The sequence below is a fragment of the Electrona antarctica genome (assembly GCF_951216825.1).
Source record: "Electrona antarctica genome assembly, chromosome: 19".
NCBI lineage: Eukaryota > Metazoa > Chordata > Actinopteri > Myctophiformes > Myctophidae > Electrona > Electrona antarctica.
Genome location: NC_136800.1, coordinates 11,294,958 through 11,314,302, shown reverse-complemented (window position 1 = coordinate 11,314,302; position 19,345 = coordinate 11,294,958). Strand labels below are relative to the sequence as shown.

Here is a 19,345-nt window from a genome sequence, read left to right as displayed (position 1 = left end):
CCTAATGGGACTTTTCGAGGGTAGCTACTGGGACGTAAGTCGGGACTTGATCACCCCGGCTGGGTCACCTGAGTGAGGGGTAGGCTATGATGTTGCGAGACCCGAAACCCTGATGACCTTGGGATACATCACTGAGGATAGTCCCAGGTGCATCCATGCGATGTTTTCTCGTTCTATCGTCACACTGATAGAGACTTGTGTTCAGAGCTCAGTACAGATGCGTCTTGTAGTAGGCTACATTTCAAACCTCAGGAAGCCCTGGTGCCTCAAACAGATGATAGACCGACACAGTCCTGGGTTTAATTCCTGCATCAGGACATGCTCATCCCATATCACTTTCATGTCTCCTTTCACCTCCTTTTTCAATAAAGTAGAAATGCCAAAATATCAGAACCATGTGAGATTTTAGAAAGAAAATCTTCCCATCTTGGCCTCCTTTTAAAATACAATGTTGAGGAGGTGATTGTCATGATAAGAGATAAGGCTGCCCCCTAGCCTAGGGGAACTGTCAACTGAGTTAGTTCTAAAATAAAGATGGCTCATGGCTGACTGGGTCTCTCTGAATATATAGTAGTGATTATATAGCCTTTATGTTTCCTTGCATTGTTCTTTAATAAATTAAAGACAGGAGAAATTTGATACAGCACAAGATGGGCCATAATACAGTGTCTCAGATTTGGTCGTTGCAGGGCACTGCTTAGCCACAAGATGGCAATGATGGGACACAAGTTCACACAACAGCGATGGGGACTTTAGTGTATATCTGATGCTACTTTGAGGGACTTTTTGGGGCATTTTTAGGCTATTTCAGATATTAATGTATGTTTAAAAGAAAAAAGATATATAATAAATGCTTAAAAAACTTCAAAACCTCACAAAACGCAGATTAGATATTGTAATTCTGCACACTGTGGTCATTCGCAGTTGTAGATGCAGACAGACTCTCTACATTCTTGCACATTATGCTCCTCCTACTCTCCTCATTGACACTGCATGCCTGCCACTGCATGCCTGCCACTTCTTTACGGGAGAAAAAGAAAAGAACTGGTCTGGTGGTTTAACACTATAACTAATAAAAGACCCCGGCTTGTGCTGAAAAAAACAACAACATGGAAGACAACGCCGTCCAGTCCGTGGAAAGAGGCGATGGAATTGTGGTAATTAAGAAGAAGAAAAAGTAGAGATGGGACGTAGAAGCGTTTAGATAACTTTATGTCCAACACGCAGGAAAAGTTGCGAAACGTACTCATTCATGCGCAAAGTTTTGCATACGTTGCGTGTTAACCAGTGCATGTGCATGTGCATGCATGCGTGGACCTGTTGCAACAAGAATTCGGATCGTCTGTTTTATTACATAGATGCGACCATGCAGCGTGCCGTTGACTGATCTGATGTGTGCAGCTTTAGCATATTTGCATTCACAACATTTACATTCCTTTCCTCCTAGATCAAAGATGACTGGCCAGGCTACTGTTTAGACCTATTCAACTATCCTGCTCACTACGCTGGGGATTTAGAGTGTGTCTACATCCCACATGGAGTCATCATGGACAGGTAGGTAGGCCTACCTGTAGTCTACTACTAGGCTATACTACCATAAGCACATGGCACATAATGTTCTTCTCTATTCAAGAGAACAGAGAAGTGCTTCGGGGACCCCCCAACTCCAAGAGATCCCCGCCCGGGGTCATTGAGGGGGTTCCACTTCCAGTCCAGTGTGGTCCCCACTCGCCACTAGTACCACTACCCAGCAGTATCATGCAGTATCAGTAGACTATCAATCAGTTTAACCAGCTACAGCAGTTGTTTGAAAATAGCAATTATACAAGCTGATCATTACTTTAAACAGCTACATCAGCTTTTTGGAAATAGCTCTAGAGATCTATACAAGCTCTCATCACCTCAAGCTATAGTATTTAGAGCTTGTTGATCTGCTATACAAAAAGGAAGAAAAAAAAATCAACAACCTAAATCTTGTATGAGGGTCTCTGGCTCAAAATATTTTCAGATGCTGGCCTTGACATGAAAAGGTTTGCTTGCTTGCTTGCTTGATTGATTGATTGATTGATTGACTGACTAACTAGGAACCGCAATCTGGCGGAGTCAGGTTAGGGGTTATCCTGACTCCGCCAGATTGCGGCAGTATTGAGTTCACAAGTTCCCTCCTCCTACCTTGATCTGGTCTCTCTCACAGCCTGGGCACACTTGAACTTCCATGCGCGGCCAAAGGAAGCTGCCTTTTGCGTCATTTCCGGGTTTTTAGACAGCTGGTGGATGGAAATGCAGCTCCACCCACGCGGCAGAATGCCGCTGGGGCAAGCTTTTCCGGGAATCTGGCCGACGCGGCAATCTGCCGCGTGGGTGGAGCTGCATTTCCATCCATCAGCTGTCTAAAAACCCGGAAATGACGCAAAAGACAGCTTATTTTGTCCGCGCATGGAATCTTAGGTGTAGTTACAGGGCAAGCAGAAACGATGAACCGGAAGCAGCGGGACAACAATCTGATATCTCCATAATAAAATGGTAAATGGTGCATTTATATAGCCTTTATCCAAGGCGCTATGCATTACATTCACCCATTCACACATTCATACACCGATTGCAGCGGAAGCCATGCAAGGTACCAACCAGCACATCGGGAGCAATTTGGGGTTCAGTGTCTTGCCCAAGGACACTTTCGACATGTAGACAGGAGGAGCCGGGATTCGAACCGCCGACCCATGGATCATTGGATGACCTGCTCTACCTCTTGAGCCACAGTCACCCCAATAATAATTGCGAGTTGTAGTCTTGTTAGGTTGTGTTTACATTTGCGCTGTGGCAGCGCTTCAATACGTCATCAGTCTCGCATCGACCCCACCTCTAGCGGCCGCATATCGCTCCGATCAGCATTTGATCGGAGTACATCGTCTCTGCACGAGAGGGACCAGAAGGGAGCAGGAGGAGTCAGGTTAGGGGAGGAGGTAGCACAGACATAAATATAATAGTCTGAATAGATATACACTGACACCACGGCGCGTAAACAGCGCCTCAAACTGTGACTCCGCCCACAAACTGGGGAAGTTGTGATTTTCGCTCGTTCACTGCAATGCAATTTGCGGCATTTTCAAAACAATATTGAGCAGAGTAGCGATTATCAAATGTATTTGCAATGCCATACGTTGAAAGATCTGTTGCCCGTGGACAAGGCACGCTACCTCTGCAAGTTAGATCGCATCGGCATAGATGTTTGTCCGTATGTGATTAAGGATTACATTCATACAAAGGTACTGTTGTTCTGAGCAACATAATTAATAATACATTGAATATATATATATATATATATAGCTCTGTATCTGTCAGCCATTTTCCCTTTAATTCCCATATACGGAGATCTCTGATATCATCATTATATGCCCATTTATTGGAATGTCCATATATGGGCATATTGGTTGAATCAGTGGTTCTGGACAACTGGATATTCGAATATACATACTCAAAGGCAGTAGATTAAAAGAGAATTTCGTGCTAGAAGGTTTTCTCACCTTTAGTTGCAATTGTTACCTATCCAAAAAAGTGGTCCAGTTGTTATTTTGTGAAAAAACGCATTATTGGCCAGGTGCCCTACCCGACCATAAGCCTTGAATGGGACATTGGGGGAACAGGCCCACCTGTCCATTCAAGCTCTAGACGGGCCTGCCCCAAAGTTATCAGTGCAGCCGTGCCTGGCAGCCAGCGAAAACTAGAGTTCTCTACAGGCCGGAAAAATAAGGCCCGGCCCTACCTGGGCCCTCATCAAACCCTGTACACTCAACAGAATGTCCCCGCTACCACCCTTAGATCTCCATACTGTATGGAGCTCCTCACCTGTTCTGACATTCCATATGTTGATCTGACCTCATCAAACCCTGTACACTCAAGACATGCTCATTATATGGTCAGTACAGAATTCATTCCATGTTGATCAGACCCCCCATGCCAAAGCATGAAATGAAACAAACATGTTTAGGCCTACTTCAGCATCAAAGACATTAAATTGAATTACATTTACAGACAGAGCCTACTGTCAGCTGTCCAAACATTATTAAATTAAATTTCAGAGGTGAAGTGATGTCGGCAAGGTAAATGTAGGCCTATATGAAAACACAAGCCTGAGGCCTACCATAGCAGGCCTCAGGCCTGAGACCTACCATACGAGGCCTCAGGCCTGAGGCCTACCATACCAGGCCTGAGGCCTGCCATACCAGGCCTCAGGCCTGAGGCCTACCATACCATACCTCAGGCCTACCATTGCGTGGCACATCTATGCACGGAATATCTATATTCACAGTGAAGGGGGTGTTGTTGAGAAGAACCACACACCCACTCCCTACACATGATGTCCTTTGGGAAACCCTGCCAATATCATTCACGATATTCAAGTGTCGATATTTTCTCACACCCCATTATTCACAGGACTGAACGTCTTGCCAGGAATATCATGGATGACCTGGGTGATCATTCCTTAGTGGTGCTGTGCGTGCTGAAAGGAGGCTACCAATTCTGCGCAGACCTGGTGGAGCGGATCAAAGCACTGAGCCGCAATTCCAACCGATCCATCCCCATGAGGGTTCACTTCATACGACTCAAGAGCTACCTGGTGAGAGTGACCCTGGCTACTAAACAGACTTCACGTCACGGCTGACTGACCGATGCGAGACAAAGTCGATAGATTCGTTTCATGCTTGATGAATATCAGCCATGGTGGGTCAGTCATGAGGCTGAGGATTGAGACTTGAATTAGACCTGTCGTGATTATCACAATGATGATCTTTGTGGCCTTAACTATGCCCTCTCCTATGGATTGGCTAAAATGACAAATTACCCCCAAATTAATATGTATTTGGTTGCAGACCCCCATTTGAAAATATGTTGTGTTAAGGGAAGATTTTAGTTTTTATTAGATTTAGTACAGAATTGTACAAGATAACAGTAGAGAGAGTAAAACCTATGATCAGAATTGTCACTGTTATACATTCTATCATACAAATGGTACGAATATGTGTACCATATTTATTTTATGTATTAATTTATTCATCAATGTTGACATATACAAACAGCAATACAAGACAATTTCTTTCTCTCCTATTTCTTGCAGAATGACCAATCAACAGAGGATCTCCAAATTGTTGGAGCTGAAGACTTATCTTTTATGAGTGGAAAGGTAATGATTAATTATCAGTTCAAAGAATAATTTAATTGTTTTTATTTCAAAGAAGTGACAATATCTGACAATGAGAATGAGCTGATGTTATGAACTCTAATGTAAGAAAAATAGTCGGGGGAGACAGGTAAGGTAATGTCTAATAGCGTCCTCAAGAGGGCAGCCTTTCTTAGAATTTGACATCGCCCTTATAATAGGCAGCACAACAACAAACTATCCTCTGGCTCATGGTAAATAAATACATACAATGAAGAAACAACATAAAGCAACAAAACAAAACAATTTAGGGCAGTTCATGGCTGAACAATTCATGATCATGATCCGAGGGAAAACACATTTCGATTGTATAACAAGTCCAGTTATAGCTATAACATATGCTGTCCTTTTCTTTAATCAGCTTTCAGTTTCAATTGTTACATTTGAAGTCTATATTTACATTTTCTCATTATAATATAAATGGTTCTGGAGCTGGTTCTGCTTGCAACAGTGTGCCTTATAAAGGCCTCTCGTGTGTGTGTGTGTGTGTGTGTGTGTGTGTGTGTGTGTGTGTGTGTGTGTGTGTGTGTGTGTGTGTGTGTGTGTGTGTGTGTGTGTGTGTGTGTGTGTGTCTTTTGATGTTTGCATACATACAGTGTATTATACGATTGTACTGCAGGGAGTCAGGGACACACTACTCACTTCTCATTGGTCCACAGGAAGAGTTATTGAGAAGTATTAATCAGCTGATGTGATTACGCTTAGTCATATGCGCAGACAAACTCAGATACACTCTGTGTAGTCAGGCGTGGCCTAGATTTATTTCTGAGTTATGAGGTATTGAGTCTGACTCATTGCCCGTTGCTTTTCTCACTGAGTATTTTAAGGCTGGCTTCCTGTAATGTACAACTAATGTAGTCATCCGCTGGTAACTGAATGTCACAGTGCAGTCCTGGAAGTGTGCATATTGAGTGAAGTGGAAAATATCACACAAGGTTGAGGCCCTATCCCCTACGCCCATGGAGTTCTTCACATATATTTATGATTGTCCTTTCTGTGTGGAGACTAAATAGGTCATTCTAAAGGAATTTATGTAGAGATACTGTACTCAGGAAAGATAATGAGGACTAGACAAAGCATATGTTATTGTCTTCATGCCTGGATGCATGCGTTGTTTGAAAAGAAGTGACCCCACAGTGAATTGGTCAATTTTAGGAATTGTTTTTCTAGACCAAGTTCAAGTTTAAGGCTTCGGAACCTTTTACTGTCCAGTTGTTTTGGAATTATTACACAAACATTTCATGTATTCAAATGAGGTATGCTTCATTTCCTTGTCCCATATCTGTGTGCTTCACTGACAATGTGATATAATGAAAACATGTTTTTTGCATTAGTGAACTTGGGAGGTGGATCACAGCTATGTATGACTCAGTTTTCAGCCCTTTCAAAACACTTCCATCTGAAGTTTTGTAAATTCATTACAGATGATAATATTCTCACTCAGATGTAATGTTTCTTTTTGTTTTGTTGTTTTTCAATTGGGTATATGTTACCACACACAGGAGAGAATTTAATCACAGTAAAGTAAATGTACTTCACATTACAAGAACAAACAAAAAAAGTACATTACATTCTCACTACCCCAACCCCACCCCACAACAATTCACAAACGCACACACACACGCATGCATCATGTTGGCGTGTTGTGTGGGCGCATGCACGCATGCACGCACACACACACACACACACACACACACACACACACACACACACACACACACACACACAAATTGGCCCAAAGCCTGAGAAAATAGGAAGGTCTTTAAAACACTGTGATGGCCGATCACAAGGTCATCCTCCAGTTTGTTCAAGAGGGTAGGGCCATAATGTGTACATGTGCACATGATTCACCAGGTTTATTAGACTATGCACAGGAGAAGATCAGTGTCTAATTAGTCTATAATCAGTTAGAAGATCAGAGATTTATTCAGGAGATAAACAACTTGAAGCCTTGCCTTGTAAACAATAAGTTGTACTAATATTACAGCGTAGCCAATAAAGGGATTTAAATATAGGAGTAATGTGTTCAGCTCTTCTTGGCCTAGAGTGTACTCCGACTGCAGAGATTTTGACTATACATATCCTATGGAGTATATTATTTGGGGAATCCAGTGAAGAGGGCATTGCAGTAATCTAACCTGTTGGAAATGCATGGACCTGTTTTTCAGAGTTGGGAACAAAATGTGAATTGATCTGCTGTCTCTCACCCTTGCACCCTGCACACACTACAAGGATCTCAGTATTGTCTTTGGATAACATTCTACAACTATTTTAATCTAGCTGTAGTGTAGAATCACTTCAGTAGTTCAGTTCTGCACTACAGTCCCAGTAGAGTATTTCTGTAAGTTTTATCTTGGTATTGTGCGTTGATTAGAGACGGCTTGTTACACATTCCTATGCTTAGATTAATCGTTTGATATCCTCCCTCTCTTCTCTCTCCAACATGCTATCAACAGAATGTACTGATTGTGGAGGTGAGTCATCCATGTTTTTGCTTCCCCATTTCTTCTCTCTGACCTCATCAAATATAACCAATGCTTTAGAAATAACAGACGATCAGCCTGGGCCATGGCTCAGTGGTCCAGGCACCTTGGCTGGTAATCCAGTCTGGCAGTGTGCCGCGGGTTCGACTCCCGATCCCGACGGCCTTTACTGCATGTCTTCCCCCCATCTCTCTCCCCATTTCCTGTCAGCCTACTGTCTGTCCCTCCATAAAATATATTTAATAAAGGCGAAAGCCACAACAAAAAACATTTAAAAAAAGAAAAGAAATAACAGACGATCTGGGCACTCAAGAGTAAAAAGAGGAATAGCCTTTATTTACGTGCATGATTATGCAGGTCAAGAAGACAAGGCATCCTAAGTGTTCTGCTCTGCAGGACATTTGGAGTAGAAAACCACATGAGCAAATCCCTGGATGCAACTATTTTAATTGGCTTCATTTTGTCAGGGATGTCTGAGGACGTTGACATAAGAAATTTTGTAATTGGCACAATAATTTGTCCTGCTATGAGAGTCAGTGTAATCAAAAATAAAAATAAAATTAAAATAAATTATAATGTGAAACAAATCATATTATCCCTGTCTAACAATGGGCAGTTTATTTTAGCAGATTTGAGCCATACTATAGATAGGCTAACCATTGGCTACTTCCCAGACATCAGGCAAAATATGCTGTAGCAAACAGTGGATTGACCATTATTTCAGAAGAATGTCATTCTAGGCAACTCAACTTTCTTTACGTCAGTTGTTTGATGTACAATTATATGAACTATTGTATTTTATGGATAATACACATCACATACATATGTAAACCCATATTTGCCCATAAAGTAAGAACAATGATGGTAATAATAGCCCAATGACACATTACTTAAGGTAGAGGAACACACCCAAAAATAATGTAACTCTGAGAATTACAGACATGTACTCGTAAGTATAACCATTTCTTTTTGCCTTGCTAAATGGGCTGGCACATCCACTAATTGGCCTGGTTCCATTTTATTGACCATCACACAAATGCAGAATTGGAGAACTGCATGGCCAAGTTCACTCTTTCATCTCAGAACCTGTATTTGAATGTTGACAACTGTCCTCTCTCTGAACTCTTTCTTTCTGTCTGTACCTTGAAGGCCATTGTAGACACAGGGAAGACAATGAAGACTCTCCTGAAGCATGTGGAAGCCTTCAGGCCCAAAATGATCAAAGTAGCCGGGTGAGTGTTTGCTGAAAACAAAACAAGCTGTGTCACACAATTTCCTTTCCAGTCTAGACAGATAGTAAGAATGGACACTGGTTTTAGATACAGTAGTACCGTTACAGAGAATATTGTTCCGTTTGTCCTACACCACTGGTGGGAGTTTGATGCGAGTTGACATGCCTTCTTTTTCCCCCTTCAGATTACTGGTGAAGAGAGTACCACATAGCTCAGCGTGTCTTCCTGATTGTATGTAACCTTTCTTTTCTTATATAACTTTTTTAAATGACTCATTCTTCCATCTCAGTAAAGAAAAAAACAATGGTTGAATCTAGTGGTCCAGTGAGTCAGAGGTGTACAGTGTACAATTACTTTCTTCCAGACAGTATACATTTTCTCTTTCAGATGTTGGTTTTGAGATACCCAACCGCTTTGTTGTCGGATACGCTTTAGACTACAATGAGTATTTCAGAGATCTCAACGTAAGTCGTCACAGTTTCTTTCTAATATTGAGATGCAATGATCTTATTGTAAAAATGACCGGGGGCATGCAGTGCGTTTAATAAAGGTGAATACCGTATGTACAAAAAAAATCATCAGGATTCTCCCAAAAACTTTGCAATGATACATCTTTATTTAATAAAAAAAAAAACATTTAGGAAATGTGCTTAATTAGTTTTATTTTTCTAATATAAAACTGAATATATACCGTATGTACTGATCTCAAGTTTTCATTTTTACTTTGTTATTTTTCTCTTGCAGCATATCTGTGTTATCAGTGAAAGCGGGAAGGTGAAATATAAGGTCTAAGAGGAGATGATGTCTTCCGAAATGTCTTAAAATCCTGGTTCATCTAATTTTTTCATGACATTCCTTTGCCCAAGTCCCATGACTCTTTCATGTTATCCAGCGATTGTGTCATATTTATAAGGTTCAAATAATTACAGAATTTGTGTTTACAGAACTGAATTAAGCTTAATTGTTTTGCATAACTTAGTTTAAATCTAACATATTTCATTTCAGTTCTACTGATTGTTATAAGCAGTGTAGATAACTTGAATATAATTTCTTGTGTGAATGTACTGTTTTTGTCAAATTAGTGAATGATATAGCAACTAAACAGTAACTCAGCTTTTAAGATAAAAGGGAGGAGGCACGTTTTATTAGGAAATTACTGTTCCTGTTGGAAATGTAATGATAGATGATCTTTACCTCCACTTGGCCTTTGAATGTCTTTATTTGTTATGTGTCACCTTTGCTGCTCTACCTGTTCTCAGGGGCAAATAAAAGGGTTTCATAGTATCTCGTTTTTTTTGTTCTAGGTATATATGCTACTTTTCTATTCATTTTATTTGAAGTGGAGAGTGGAGACCACAATAAAGAGAAAACAAATTCAGCATCACATGTACTCCACATGTAATTTATTCTCCATCGTACGACCGTACACCGTTAATAGCCGATTTACAAGCCTATCATTGTGAGCTTGTAGGCTATTTTTTATGTGCAACAATGTGAAGTATAAATCAGGCTATACAGTAGGTTGCAACATAATGCATCTGCAGCAACACATATTGGCCGTGCATGTGCTTTCTTGTCCTCACTGAGGCCAAGAAAACCCCTTTTAGAATTTTATGATTACGGGTAAAAGGGAATCAACTGTAAAGTAAATAATTTCCCAACATGAACACCGAATGAGCCTGTTCGTTGTGTGGTGCTTGGTTGTCTCGGAGATTAGCTTGGCGAAAGGTTACAAACCTATGTTGAAAGACTTCTCTGTAAACATTCTTGAGAGAAAGAAAATGGGTCAACTGCAGATGATTACAGATAAATGGAACAAACAAGAGTCCGTTGTATGAGCGGTTGGGCTCTTTGTACACCTGACATATGACTCCCCAGTGTCTGAGCAGTACCCCCACCCCCCCACTCCCAAAAAAAAGGTTACACCTGGTAGTGAAATCTGCCTAAGGAACTTCAATGAATTGTCGTTGGTCTGACACTGATCTTTATAATAATTAAATGATATCCTCTGAGACTAGTGATCCAAGAATACAAGGGTAGGATATAACTGTCATGTGATCTAGTCTAGGCTTACACTTTGAATTGACGGCCTGTCAACTGTTAAGTTCACCAGGCAGAAATATGTCCTAACAGTAACACCCATCAAGTTGATATGTCTGATAGGCATAGTAGAACCATTGAAAAAAACTGTCTGTGCAGGCGAGGACTGCTTTGTGAATGTCTTTTTAGGGTGACCTCTGCAAAGGCCACCAAAGGCACCAATGCAAAGAACAGGTGGCCCCTTATGTTGTGAAAGGAATAAAGGGGACATTTGTCAAGGCCCTGAGAATTTGAGCACTTTAGTCTCCAGTCCTGTGTGTGTGTGTGTGTGTGTGTGCGCGTGTGCGTGTGTGTGTCTGTGCAAGCTTGCGTGCAGCCGTGCACATGTGTCTGTTGTTAGACTATCAATGTTGATTTACAATTAAAAATGTCTGCTGTGAGAGGATTATAAGACCAGGCTGGCTATAGCTATATATAATTTATATAGTTAAAGCTCTATATTCTGATATACATATACTGTATCTTTGCAGTTTGTTCAGGGGTCACCGTCTCCCCTTCTCTCCAGTTCTTTAGTAAAGAGGTGGGTTGCCAATTTCAGCCAAAAGAGTAGGCCTACCAATTTTTCAGTTTCAATTTTGTCTGTCATCTGCTCATTTCTTTGTGTCAGCACTTGTTTTTCATGTATCCTGTGTAAGTTCTCCCTCGATCCTGATTGGATATGTTGGTATCCCGACCTGAAAATGGATTTCCTGTTCATTAAAGAGCTGGAGACACAGGGAGACTCCTGTTATTGAACAAACACTGGTCACTAGCAATGAGTAGGCTACTATCAGAATAGAGCTATTTTAACACTTTTAATTACATACCCTGGCCTACAGTATATTTAGTGGGCTACTGCATTATTATAATACGATTATTACAGTACAGTGTCAAACAGTGGGAACTCACATTCCAAATCCACTGCCATCTACATGTCGACCCCACTTTGAACCAGATGCATGTGACTCTTGTGTTTAGCCTACTCAGTCTTGTTTTTGTTGTGTACGAAACAGAAGGTGGATGTTATTTGGGTTGTGCAATTGAGCACAGTAGTAATAACAGGACCAAATACATGTGCTCTTCTCTGGAAATATGTTCTATAGTAATAATATGTAATAGTCAGTAGTGTGTGTGTGTGTGTGTGTGTGTGTGTGTGTGTGTGTGTGTGCAGGCATATATATATATATGCCTGCACATATAATATATGTGCAATATATATAATTATTATATATATATATATATATATATATATATATATATATATATATATATATATATATATATATATATATATATATATATGGTTTTGTAAAAACACATTTGATTGGTTTCGACAAATACAAACTCCACTGTCATTGGCTGAGCTTGTATAGGAGGGCGGGCCCACCATAGTGTCGGGAACACTGGAATCAAATTCCAGCTACAATCAACAGCCGCGTGCACCAGTTCCCCGAGGAGTGGGCTTGGAATAGTTGTTCAACAACTGTTTGTACCCAAAGAAGAGACGTGGGATTAAAATCATGACAACAACGTAAGGAATATACTATACTGGAACTTGAAGCCTGGATCTTTGCTCGTTTCACCACCCGCTTCTATGGACAAACAGTACCGCTCCCGTCCGTGTGTGTTAACGACACTTTGGAACCACACAGGTAAACTTTGTTCCAGCAACTCGCTGCCTGGTGTTAGCATGCATGCTAACACCACCAGCAAGCCAACAGCCTGTTGCTGCTGACAATTGAGTTAGTACTAGTAGTAGTGGCTCTTTCGCCAGCTTTCAAATATATCGTTATGCCGGGGCAGAGAACTCTGTTTATGTGTGTACTACGCGTATTACACTTTTACTTTTGTTGTCTTACCTTTTCGTATCGTTTTCAGTTTGGCACTAAGCTAAAAAAAACCAACCAAGAAGGTAAACCCTTCAATGTTCTACTTTTGTGGCCATTGTCGGTCGCTAGAGCAGGAGAACAACGGCACGGTACGACCACCACCGCACCGACCCCAGCGTTATGTGGCCAACAAACAAAACCAAATGTAATACTTTTGCTTTCTGTGGCTCGTATGTCGTATCATTGCCGTATTTTTCCATGTTTCGATTACTAGTGGTCGGCGACTGAACTGAATCTAGTTTATGTCTGTTGGGATTATAATAATACATTATTTAATCTGATGGGAGGGATATATTGCGCTCCAGGCAACAGCCCACTTGTTGCGAGCCATTCATTAACATTGTGCTGTTTACCGTATTCATCCATTCCATGTCAGTTGTTATTGAAACAGCGTGACAGGCGCATCACTGCTGCTTTTATACACAACTCTTCAATATTGTTTTCTCTACCTAACTCTTTACATTGTTTTTATTGATTTTATTCCTTATCCTTTAGTGTTTATTTCTCCTCATAAAGTTGTTTTTATTTGTTGCTTCCTCTTGCCCCCATGTAAAGCGTCTTTGGATACTCAGAAAAGCGCCATATAAGTTTGAGATATTATTATTATATTATTACTACTCGAATTACTGTTCGAAAACGTAAACAGACTTGACTTATTTATTATTTACTCACTAGTCAGCAAAATGTGTTGTGAGACATTCTATAGTTATTTCTTCAAGCTATTCTGTGACCTATGCTTACTCCAAACCAACTCTGCGTTTATATTTTAGCCATATATGACATAACACGTAATTAAGATGTTATTAATGCACACACATTAGATTTCTATTAAACTGGAGAAGGATCATGTTGAATTCTTGACTGTCACCCCTAGAAGGTCACATGTGTGTACGTGAACCGTTGTGTACCTACCGATTACATCATATCATATGTACAGATTATTGTTTTGATAGTATTGTCTACACTGAAGCTAGGTTTTTTGGTTTGCCTGTGATCCTATAGTTTCGTTTCCTGAGGCATTTCACGGTCTCTCTGCATTCAATGTGTAAGTGATTACCTTGCTTATATTGTGAGTCGCTCTGGATCAGAACATCTGCTAAATGCCCTAAACTGTGTAAATAAATAATAAAATGATGGCATGTCTGTGACACTAATACAATTTATGTCTCCCCAAAGTACCTGGATTGGGAACACAAGCAAGACGGGAGCTGTGAAGTGGACGGACGTACTGGGAAACCTTGGAAATATCTCTTCCTTTCCACTGGATCTACCGTTTTCGATGTGGGCGTTTAGGGAGCGCAGTATTTTATGTGAAGTTGAATGATGGCCGCATCACGTTGGGGTCACACTTGCAGTGAAGATGAGAGGCAACCAACAAGACGTTCTTTCTGCGAGGTAAAACTTTGAATTTAATCTGTGCCCAGATGGTTCTTGTTGTCGAAGTTGAGATGGAGTCCGGTTGTGATTTTGGATGTCCACTGTCTGCCACAAATGATTTCCCATTCCTGCTTTGTGTGAAAGAAAGACTACTGGAAAAGTATCAGGTTTGACACCCTGTCTCAGCTGTCTGTTTGTTATGATCCTCCCTCTCGTTGTTTTGCACCATTGCTTAAGTTGTTGTTTTGATTGTTCCTGCTCAGCCATATGCTTGGTTTTAATTTATTATTGTCCCCATAGAAATACTTTATCAAAAGATCCCACTAGTACCCCAAGTGAATGGAGTACTAAGCTGTGTGTTTGATGATTGATTACAATAACATTATAATTAAAGCATATAATCGGTTATAGAATTAGGTGGAGAATTGTGAATAAAGACAAGTGTCCTTAAGGATTTGCCACCCCTGAAATACCAGACGGGAGAAGATGACGACCTGCTTCGATGTAGGTTTATGTGAAATTCAAAATGCCTGTGCAGTAGGTTGGACGCCATCTGAAAGAAGACCTTTGTGTAGACTTAAGACTACTAGACTTATTAGTCTGTACTCCTGTTAAATGGAAGGTCAGTCCTATTTATAGACTGTGCAGCTTTCTGTCATTACCTCCAATCCACACCCTCTCAAATCTAATATTCAGTACCTCAATAATCAATTCATTGTCTCAACTTAAATGAGGCGATGTAAAGGTCCTTGTGCCCCCACTGGCATCTCTCTCAATGCACTAATCCTGCCTCTTGAATATGTTTATGGCTCATTTCACGGAGGATATTTGGAACACACCATACGGCCATATATTTTAGAAACAAACTGTTTAAGTTTATACAGCTTATACAGGACGATGTATATTTTGAATTTTTGTATACCAATTTCATTCACTGCCACTGTTGAAATGAGCGCAGAGATGCAACCAGCTCTTTGTTTGCACTCGTGAACTTAGTTTTGGACCGATCAAGACGAGGCAGAATGGCTAAAAATAGATGATCGCTGCTAATAATCCCAGGGGAAATGATCTATGTTGCAATAAAACAAGACTGTCTGGACTGGAGTTGCCCCATTGACCTGTTAACAACGCATGACATTTTTCTTGATAAGCCGATATTGCAGGATTTTATTATTTCTCTTGCTTTCCTGTTCCAGGAGGTCATAGGAATAATACAATGCATCATAGATCTGTGAGAAGAGAACAGCCTCTTATGATGCACTCAGTGGGCATCCTACTTTTAGCAGTTTGTATGCCTTTAATCAGACTACCCCACATGATAATTCATGTGCTAATTTGGAGCTGGAAAACCCCCTGGAGTCACCAGCCCTGGGAGTTTTCTGGAACTGATGATGCTCCATGCTGAGGATTTGATTATTTAAGGAGGTTTTGGGTGGGTATTTTCTTTTATACATCCCTTTTAGTCTGGTATGGCACAAGACCTTTTTCCCAGAGAGGTCAAGCATATATTTACCAGGAGGTTTCTTGTGCATGCCATGCATTACACATAATTTCCCCAATTAATGGAAGCTGACCCCTGTCAGTATTTCCATGATTAGCCAGCCATAGAGCATTGTTTTTCAGAACAGGACAATCTTCCTGCTGCTGTTTTGAAAATGTGTCTTTTCCTTACAGACTTTACATTATGACCTTTTAGGGACAGATAGGTGGTTATTTTGTGGGATAGCTGAAACCAGGAATGGAAAAACGTTTCATAGATGAGTAAACTGGGTTGGGGAAAATGTCTTAGATTCAATTGGCAAATATGACCAGCCGCCGAGTAATGCAGAGAATCTAAATACTGCTGCGACTGTTTTTGCAGGACCCCTGTGGCAGACAGTTGGACAGTGATCACTCCATACCGGCTCCCTCTATTTAGATGAGAGTGCTTATCGGCCTGATTTTGTCTTTTTGTGATGGCCTACTGCCATCTCAAGAAAACCTATTGTGATTAATTCAGACTTTTATACTGTACTTTAGGCTTTTGTTGTTTTTCATATTTTAGTTTGCTGTAGTAGAGTGAAATGGTCAATGTGTGTGTGTGTGTGTGTGTGTGTGTGTGTGTGTGTGTGTATTGCTTGCAATCTCCCAATAGATATGTATCACGATATATATCGATTATACGATTATAATCAAAATAATGACCATGTTGCACAAATCCTACAATAAAACACTTTCAGGCCCACAGAGATCTTTAGAATTAAAATAAAATGTCTAAACATCATAAGGGGTCTGGGAAGGGAGTGCAACTTGCAAGGGGGGCTTTAATAACGTTAAGGGGTACGTTTGTCAACGCTGCATCACTCAGATAATTCATGCCGTTTATTGCCGTATCGATACAGCAGCCTCTCGATCGATTCACCTATCGCCCGGATGTTCGATCGATATATTGCCATATAGATTAATTGAATGCATCACTTGTGTGTGTGTGTGTGTGTGTGTGTGTGTGTGTGTTTGTGTTTGTGTGTGTCTGACAGAAATACATTTGAGTACTTCATTTATGGCTTGTAACTTTTGTCCTCTGTATGAAAGCCTAAGGTGCTGACATTTTTGCTGTAATTTAGATTTTGGTTATTTTGTTTTAATATGATGCAGCCAGTCAGTGTGATCTACATTTGGCACTATCAACAGCTATAGAGAAACAGATCCCCCCTCTTTCCATGATCTGGCGCTCATCAAGGCTCCGAGTGTAACTCACTTAGGCTAGCTGCCATTTACAGAACCCTCTCCACAGGCATCATATGGCTCACTGATGAATATCGGAAAGGGAAAATGGATCTTCAATTGAATAGAAGGCGACTGTTACTTCCTGTTGCCTTTTATGTCTCTGGAGTATAGAGATGACTTATAGGATTCCGTTCCCCCTCAGTGCATGCTTTGTGTAGCACATGTGGTAAATCCAAGCCATCCTAGAAAAAAAGCCAGGGCACTTTTTCCATCTCCCCGTTTAAACGTCTCGTCTACTTTTGCTTCAGTTCAGAATCATTGGATCTGTGTATATAGCAACAGGTTAAAATCTAGACGGGGCTAATAACAATTATGCCAACGTACTCATTAAATAGATCATTTATATGATTCATCCAATGTTAACACAACCACATTTTTCTGAACAGTATTCATTGAGTGCCTTAAATTATTATTTGCATAAGAGAATAAGAGGCCGTGGTCACAAAGTATTTTTATGAGTTCCAGAGCACTTTAGAGTCAATATCATGTCCAGAGAGCTACACAATACATACGCACTGAGGGAGACACCTCCGCTCAACCTTCTGACATTGTTGGGCGGCTCTCCTCCAAATGATGGAATCATTTCTATTTGAGGCACCCTGGGTGCTCCACCAAAGAATGCTGGATGCAGAAGTTGTGTGCAGGAGGCTGAGGTGACTGGTGTGGAATAATTATGTACTGTACTCAATCATTCCACTAAAACATCTTGTTCATTTGTTAATCAGTTCATTCAATGCTTGGCTGGAGGTTGGACTTCTGTGTGCGTTGTGAAGTCAACAGGTCGTTCACTGACTGGCTCAATCAGTTCAACATGTTTAGCCGACTGTCCCTTCAGGCCATAGGATCTAGGCACCAGGGACGTACTTGAAATGTGCCAAGTCGTCAATAATGTTGTAATCATGTTTATTTGAATGATCAGCCAAACTACAGCGTTTACAGAGAGCACTGGGCACAGTGATCTCTATTCTCTAGTGATTGGTTAAGGAAAATCAACCTCTCCCTTGGAAATCGCTTAGAAATCGCCTAGAGGCTAGAATGTCAGACTGAAGCATTCATTCTTCAGTCTGACGTTACGCTTATGCTATTCTTGTGTGTGAGACACTGTTTTCATGGGGGTCAAGAGTGGAGAATCCCTACAATAAACAACCAAACCACTGACACCTCATCTGCTGCTTATTCCATATCATGTGTGTCTTGTGTGAATAAGTTGGCGGTTCTGGTAAACCAGATCCCCATATACATTATGCATATATGGTCAGATCAGAGTCGGATCGGTGGTTCTGGACAACCAATCTGCTGATCCATGAGCTTGTGATATAGAACGATGTTAGAGCATGACATCAAGTGACACACTAGACATTTTTATATGACTGTCTGCGGACAAGAATAAGCATTTTACTATTATTTTTATGTTTGTGATAATTGTGACAGCCATTGTGTGCGTGTGTGTGTGTGACCCATTTGAGATCCTCAGTGATGTGTATGCAGAGGAACTTAAAATCTATGACCCATTCCCCACTGCAATGCTCAGAATGCTGTCAATGTAGATGGGGGCGTGTACCCGTGTACTCTCTCAGCCTCCTTTAGTCCACACTCCAGTCAGCTCTTTAGTCTTAACACCAAAGTGTCAGTGATCTGACTTTATCCCTGTAGGTGGTCTCGCTCATCAATTGGCCCATCACTGTTGTGTCGTTGTCACAAATTGATGATGACGTTGAAGCTGCGCGTGGCCACGCAGTCGGGTGTGTACTGTGGAGGAGAGGACTCAGTGTTGAGAGTCAGAGATGTCATGTTGCCATTCTCTCATCACTTGGTGTCGGATAGTCAGAAAGTCCAGTATTCGGTTGGATGCAGGCTAATTGATTTAATAAAACCCTGAATGCTCCATCCCCCTCTCCCGAATGTAGTGCTCCTCGCCTGCCAGTGAGGAGCCCCCAGAGGAAGGATGTAGACTCGTAGAGCCTCTACCTTCATCTTACTACTACTCCCTCCCAGCCAACACTCCCTGCTGACAGTTGCCCCCCCCCCCCCCCGCCCATAGGAGTACATGCAGTGACAAATATCACCCTCCACACCCGGCTTCCCTCCCACAAAACACGGGCCGATTGCGTTTGTGTATTATAGAGACGCTCGACAAAGCAGGATGCACCGCATTGGATACTAACCTCTAGACTCCTCGGTGGCAGTTAGGTACTCACTACCCACCAAAGTGCCCGGATACTAACCTCTAGACTCCTCGTGGCAGTTAGGTACCCACTACCCACCAAAGTGCCCGGATTCCCCACACTTTTGACAAATTAA

At 41.2% G+C, this 19,345-nt stretch overlaps 2 protein-coding genes across 3 annotated transcripts in view; both read left to right on the top strand.

Moving 5' to 3' along the window:
* Positions 1-1,020: 1,020 nt before the first annotated feature.
* On the top strand, positions 1,021-10,217 carry prtfdc1b (phosphoribosyl transferase domain containing 1b). Its single transcript, XM_079529515.1, has 9 exons — positions 1,021-1,157; positions 1,448-1,554; positions 4,435-4,618; positions 5,117-5,182; positions 7,675-7,692; positions 8,851-8,933; positions 9,118-9,164; positions 9,321-9,397; positions 9,678-10,217. The coding sequence occupies exons 1-9, from the start codon at positions 1,110-1,112 to the stop codon at positions 9,723-9,725; spliced, it is 678 nt and encodes a 225-aa protein (XP_079385641.1). The 5' UTR covers positions 1,021-1,109; the 3' UTR covers positions 9,726-10,217.
* A 2,211-nt stretch (positions 10,218-12,428) lies between these two features.
* arhgap21b (Rho GTPase activating protein 21b) overlaps positions 12,429-19,345 on the top strand; it is a 50,309-nt gene continuing 43,392 nt past the window's right edge. For both annotated transcript variants that reach the window (XM_079488603.1, XM_079488602.1), the window contains exons 1-2: positions 12,429-12,664; positions 14,078-14,296. In XM_079488603.1, the coding sequence (XP_079344729.1) occupies positions 14,222-14,296 (75 nt within the window). In that variant the 5' untranslated portion in view covers positions 12,429-12,664; positions 14,078-14,221. The remainder of the gene's footprint in view (positions 12,665-14,077; positions 14,297-19,345) is intronic.

Bases quoted from the DNA above. Each gene is read 5' to 3' on its own strand.
- prtfdc1b (XM_079529515.1), top strand. From the start codon at position 1,110: ATGGAAGACAACGCCGTCCAGTCCGTGGAAAGAGGCGATGGAATTGTG. The intron at 1,158-1,447 runs GTAATTAAGAAG...CTTTCCTCCTAG, and splicing joins AAAGAGGCGATGGAATTGTG to ATCAAAGATGACTGGCCAGG. The intron at 9,165-9,320 runs GTATGTAACCTT...TTTCTCTTTCAG, and splicing joins CTCAGCGTGTCTTCCTGATT to ATGTTGGTTTTGAGATACCC.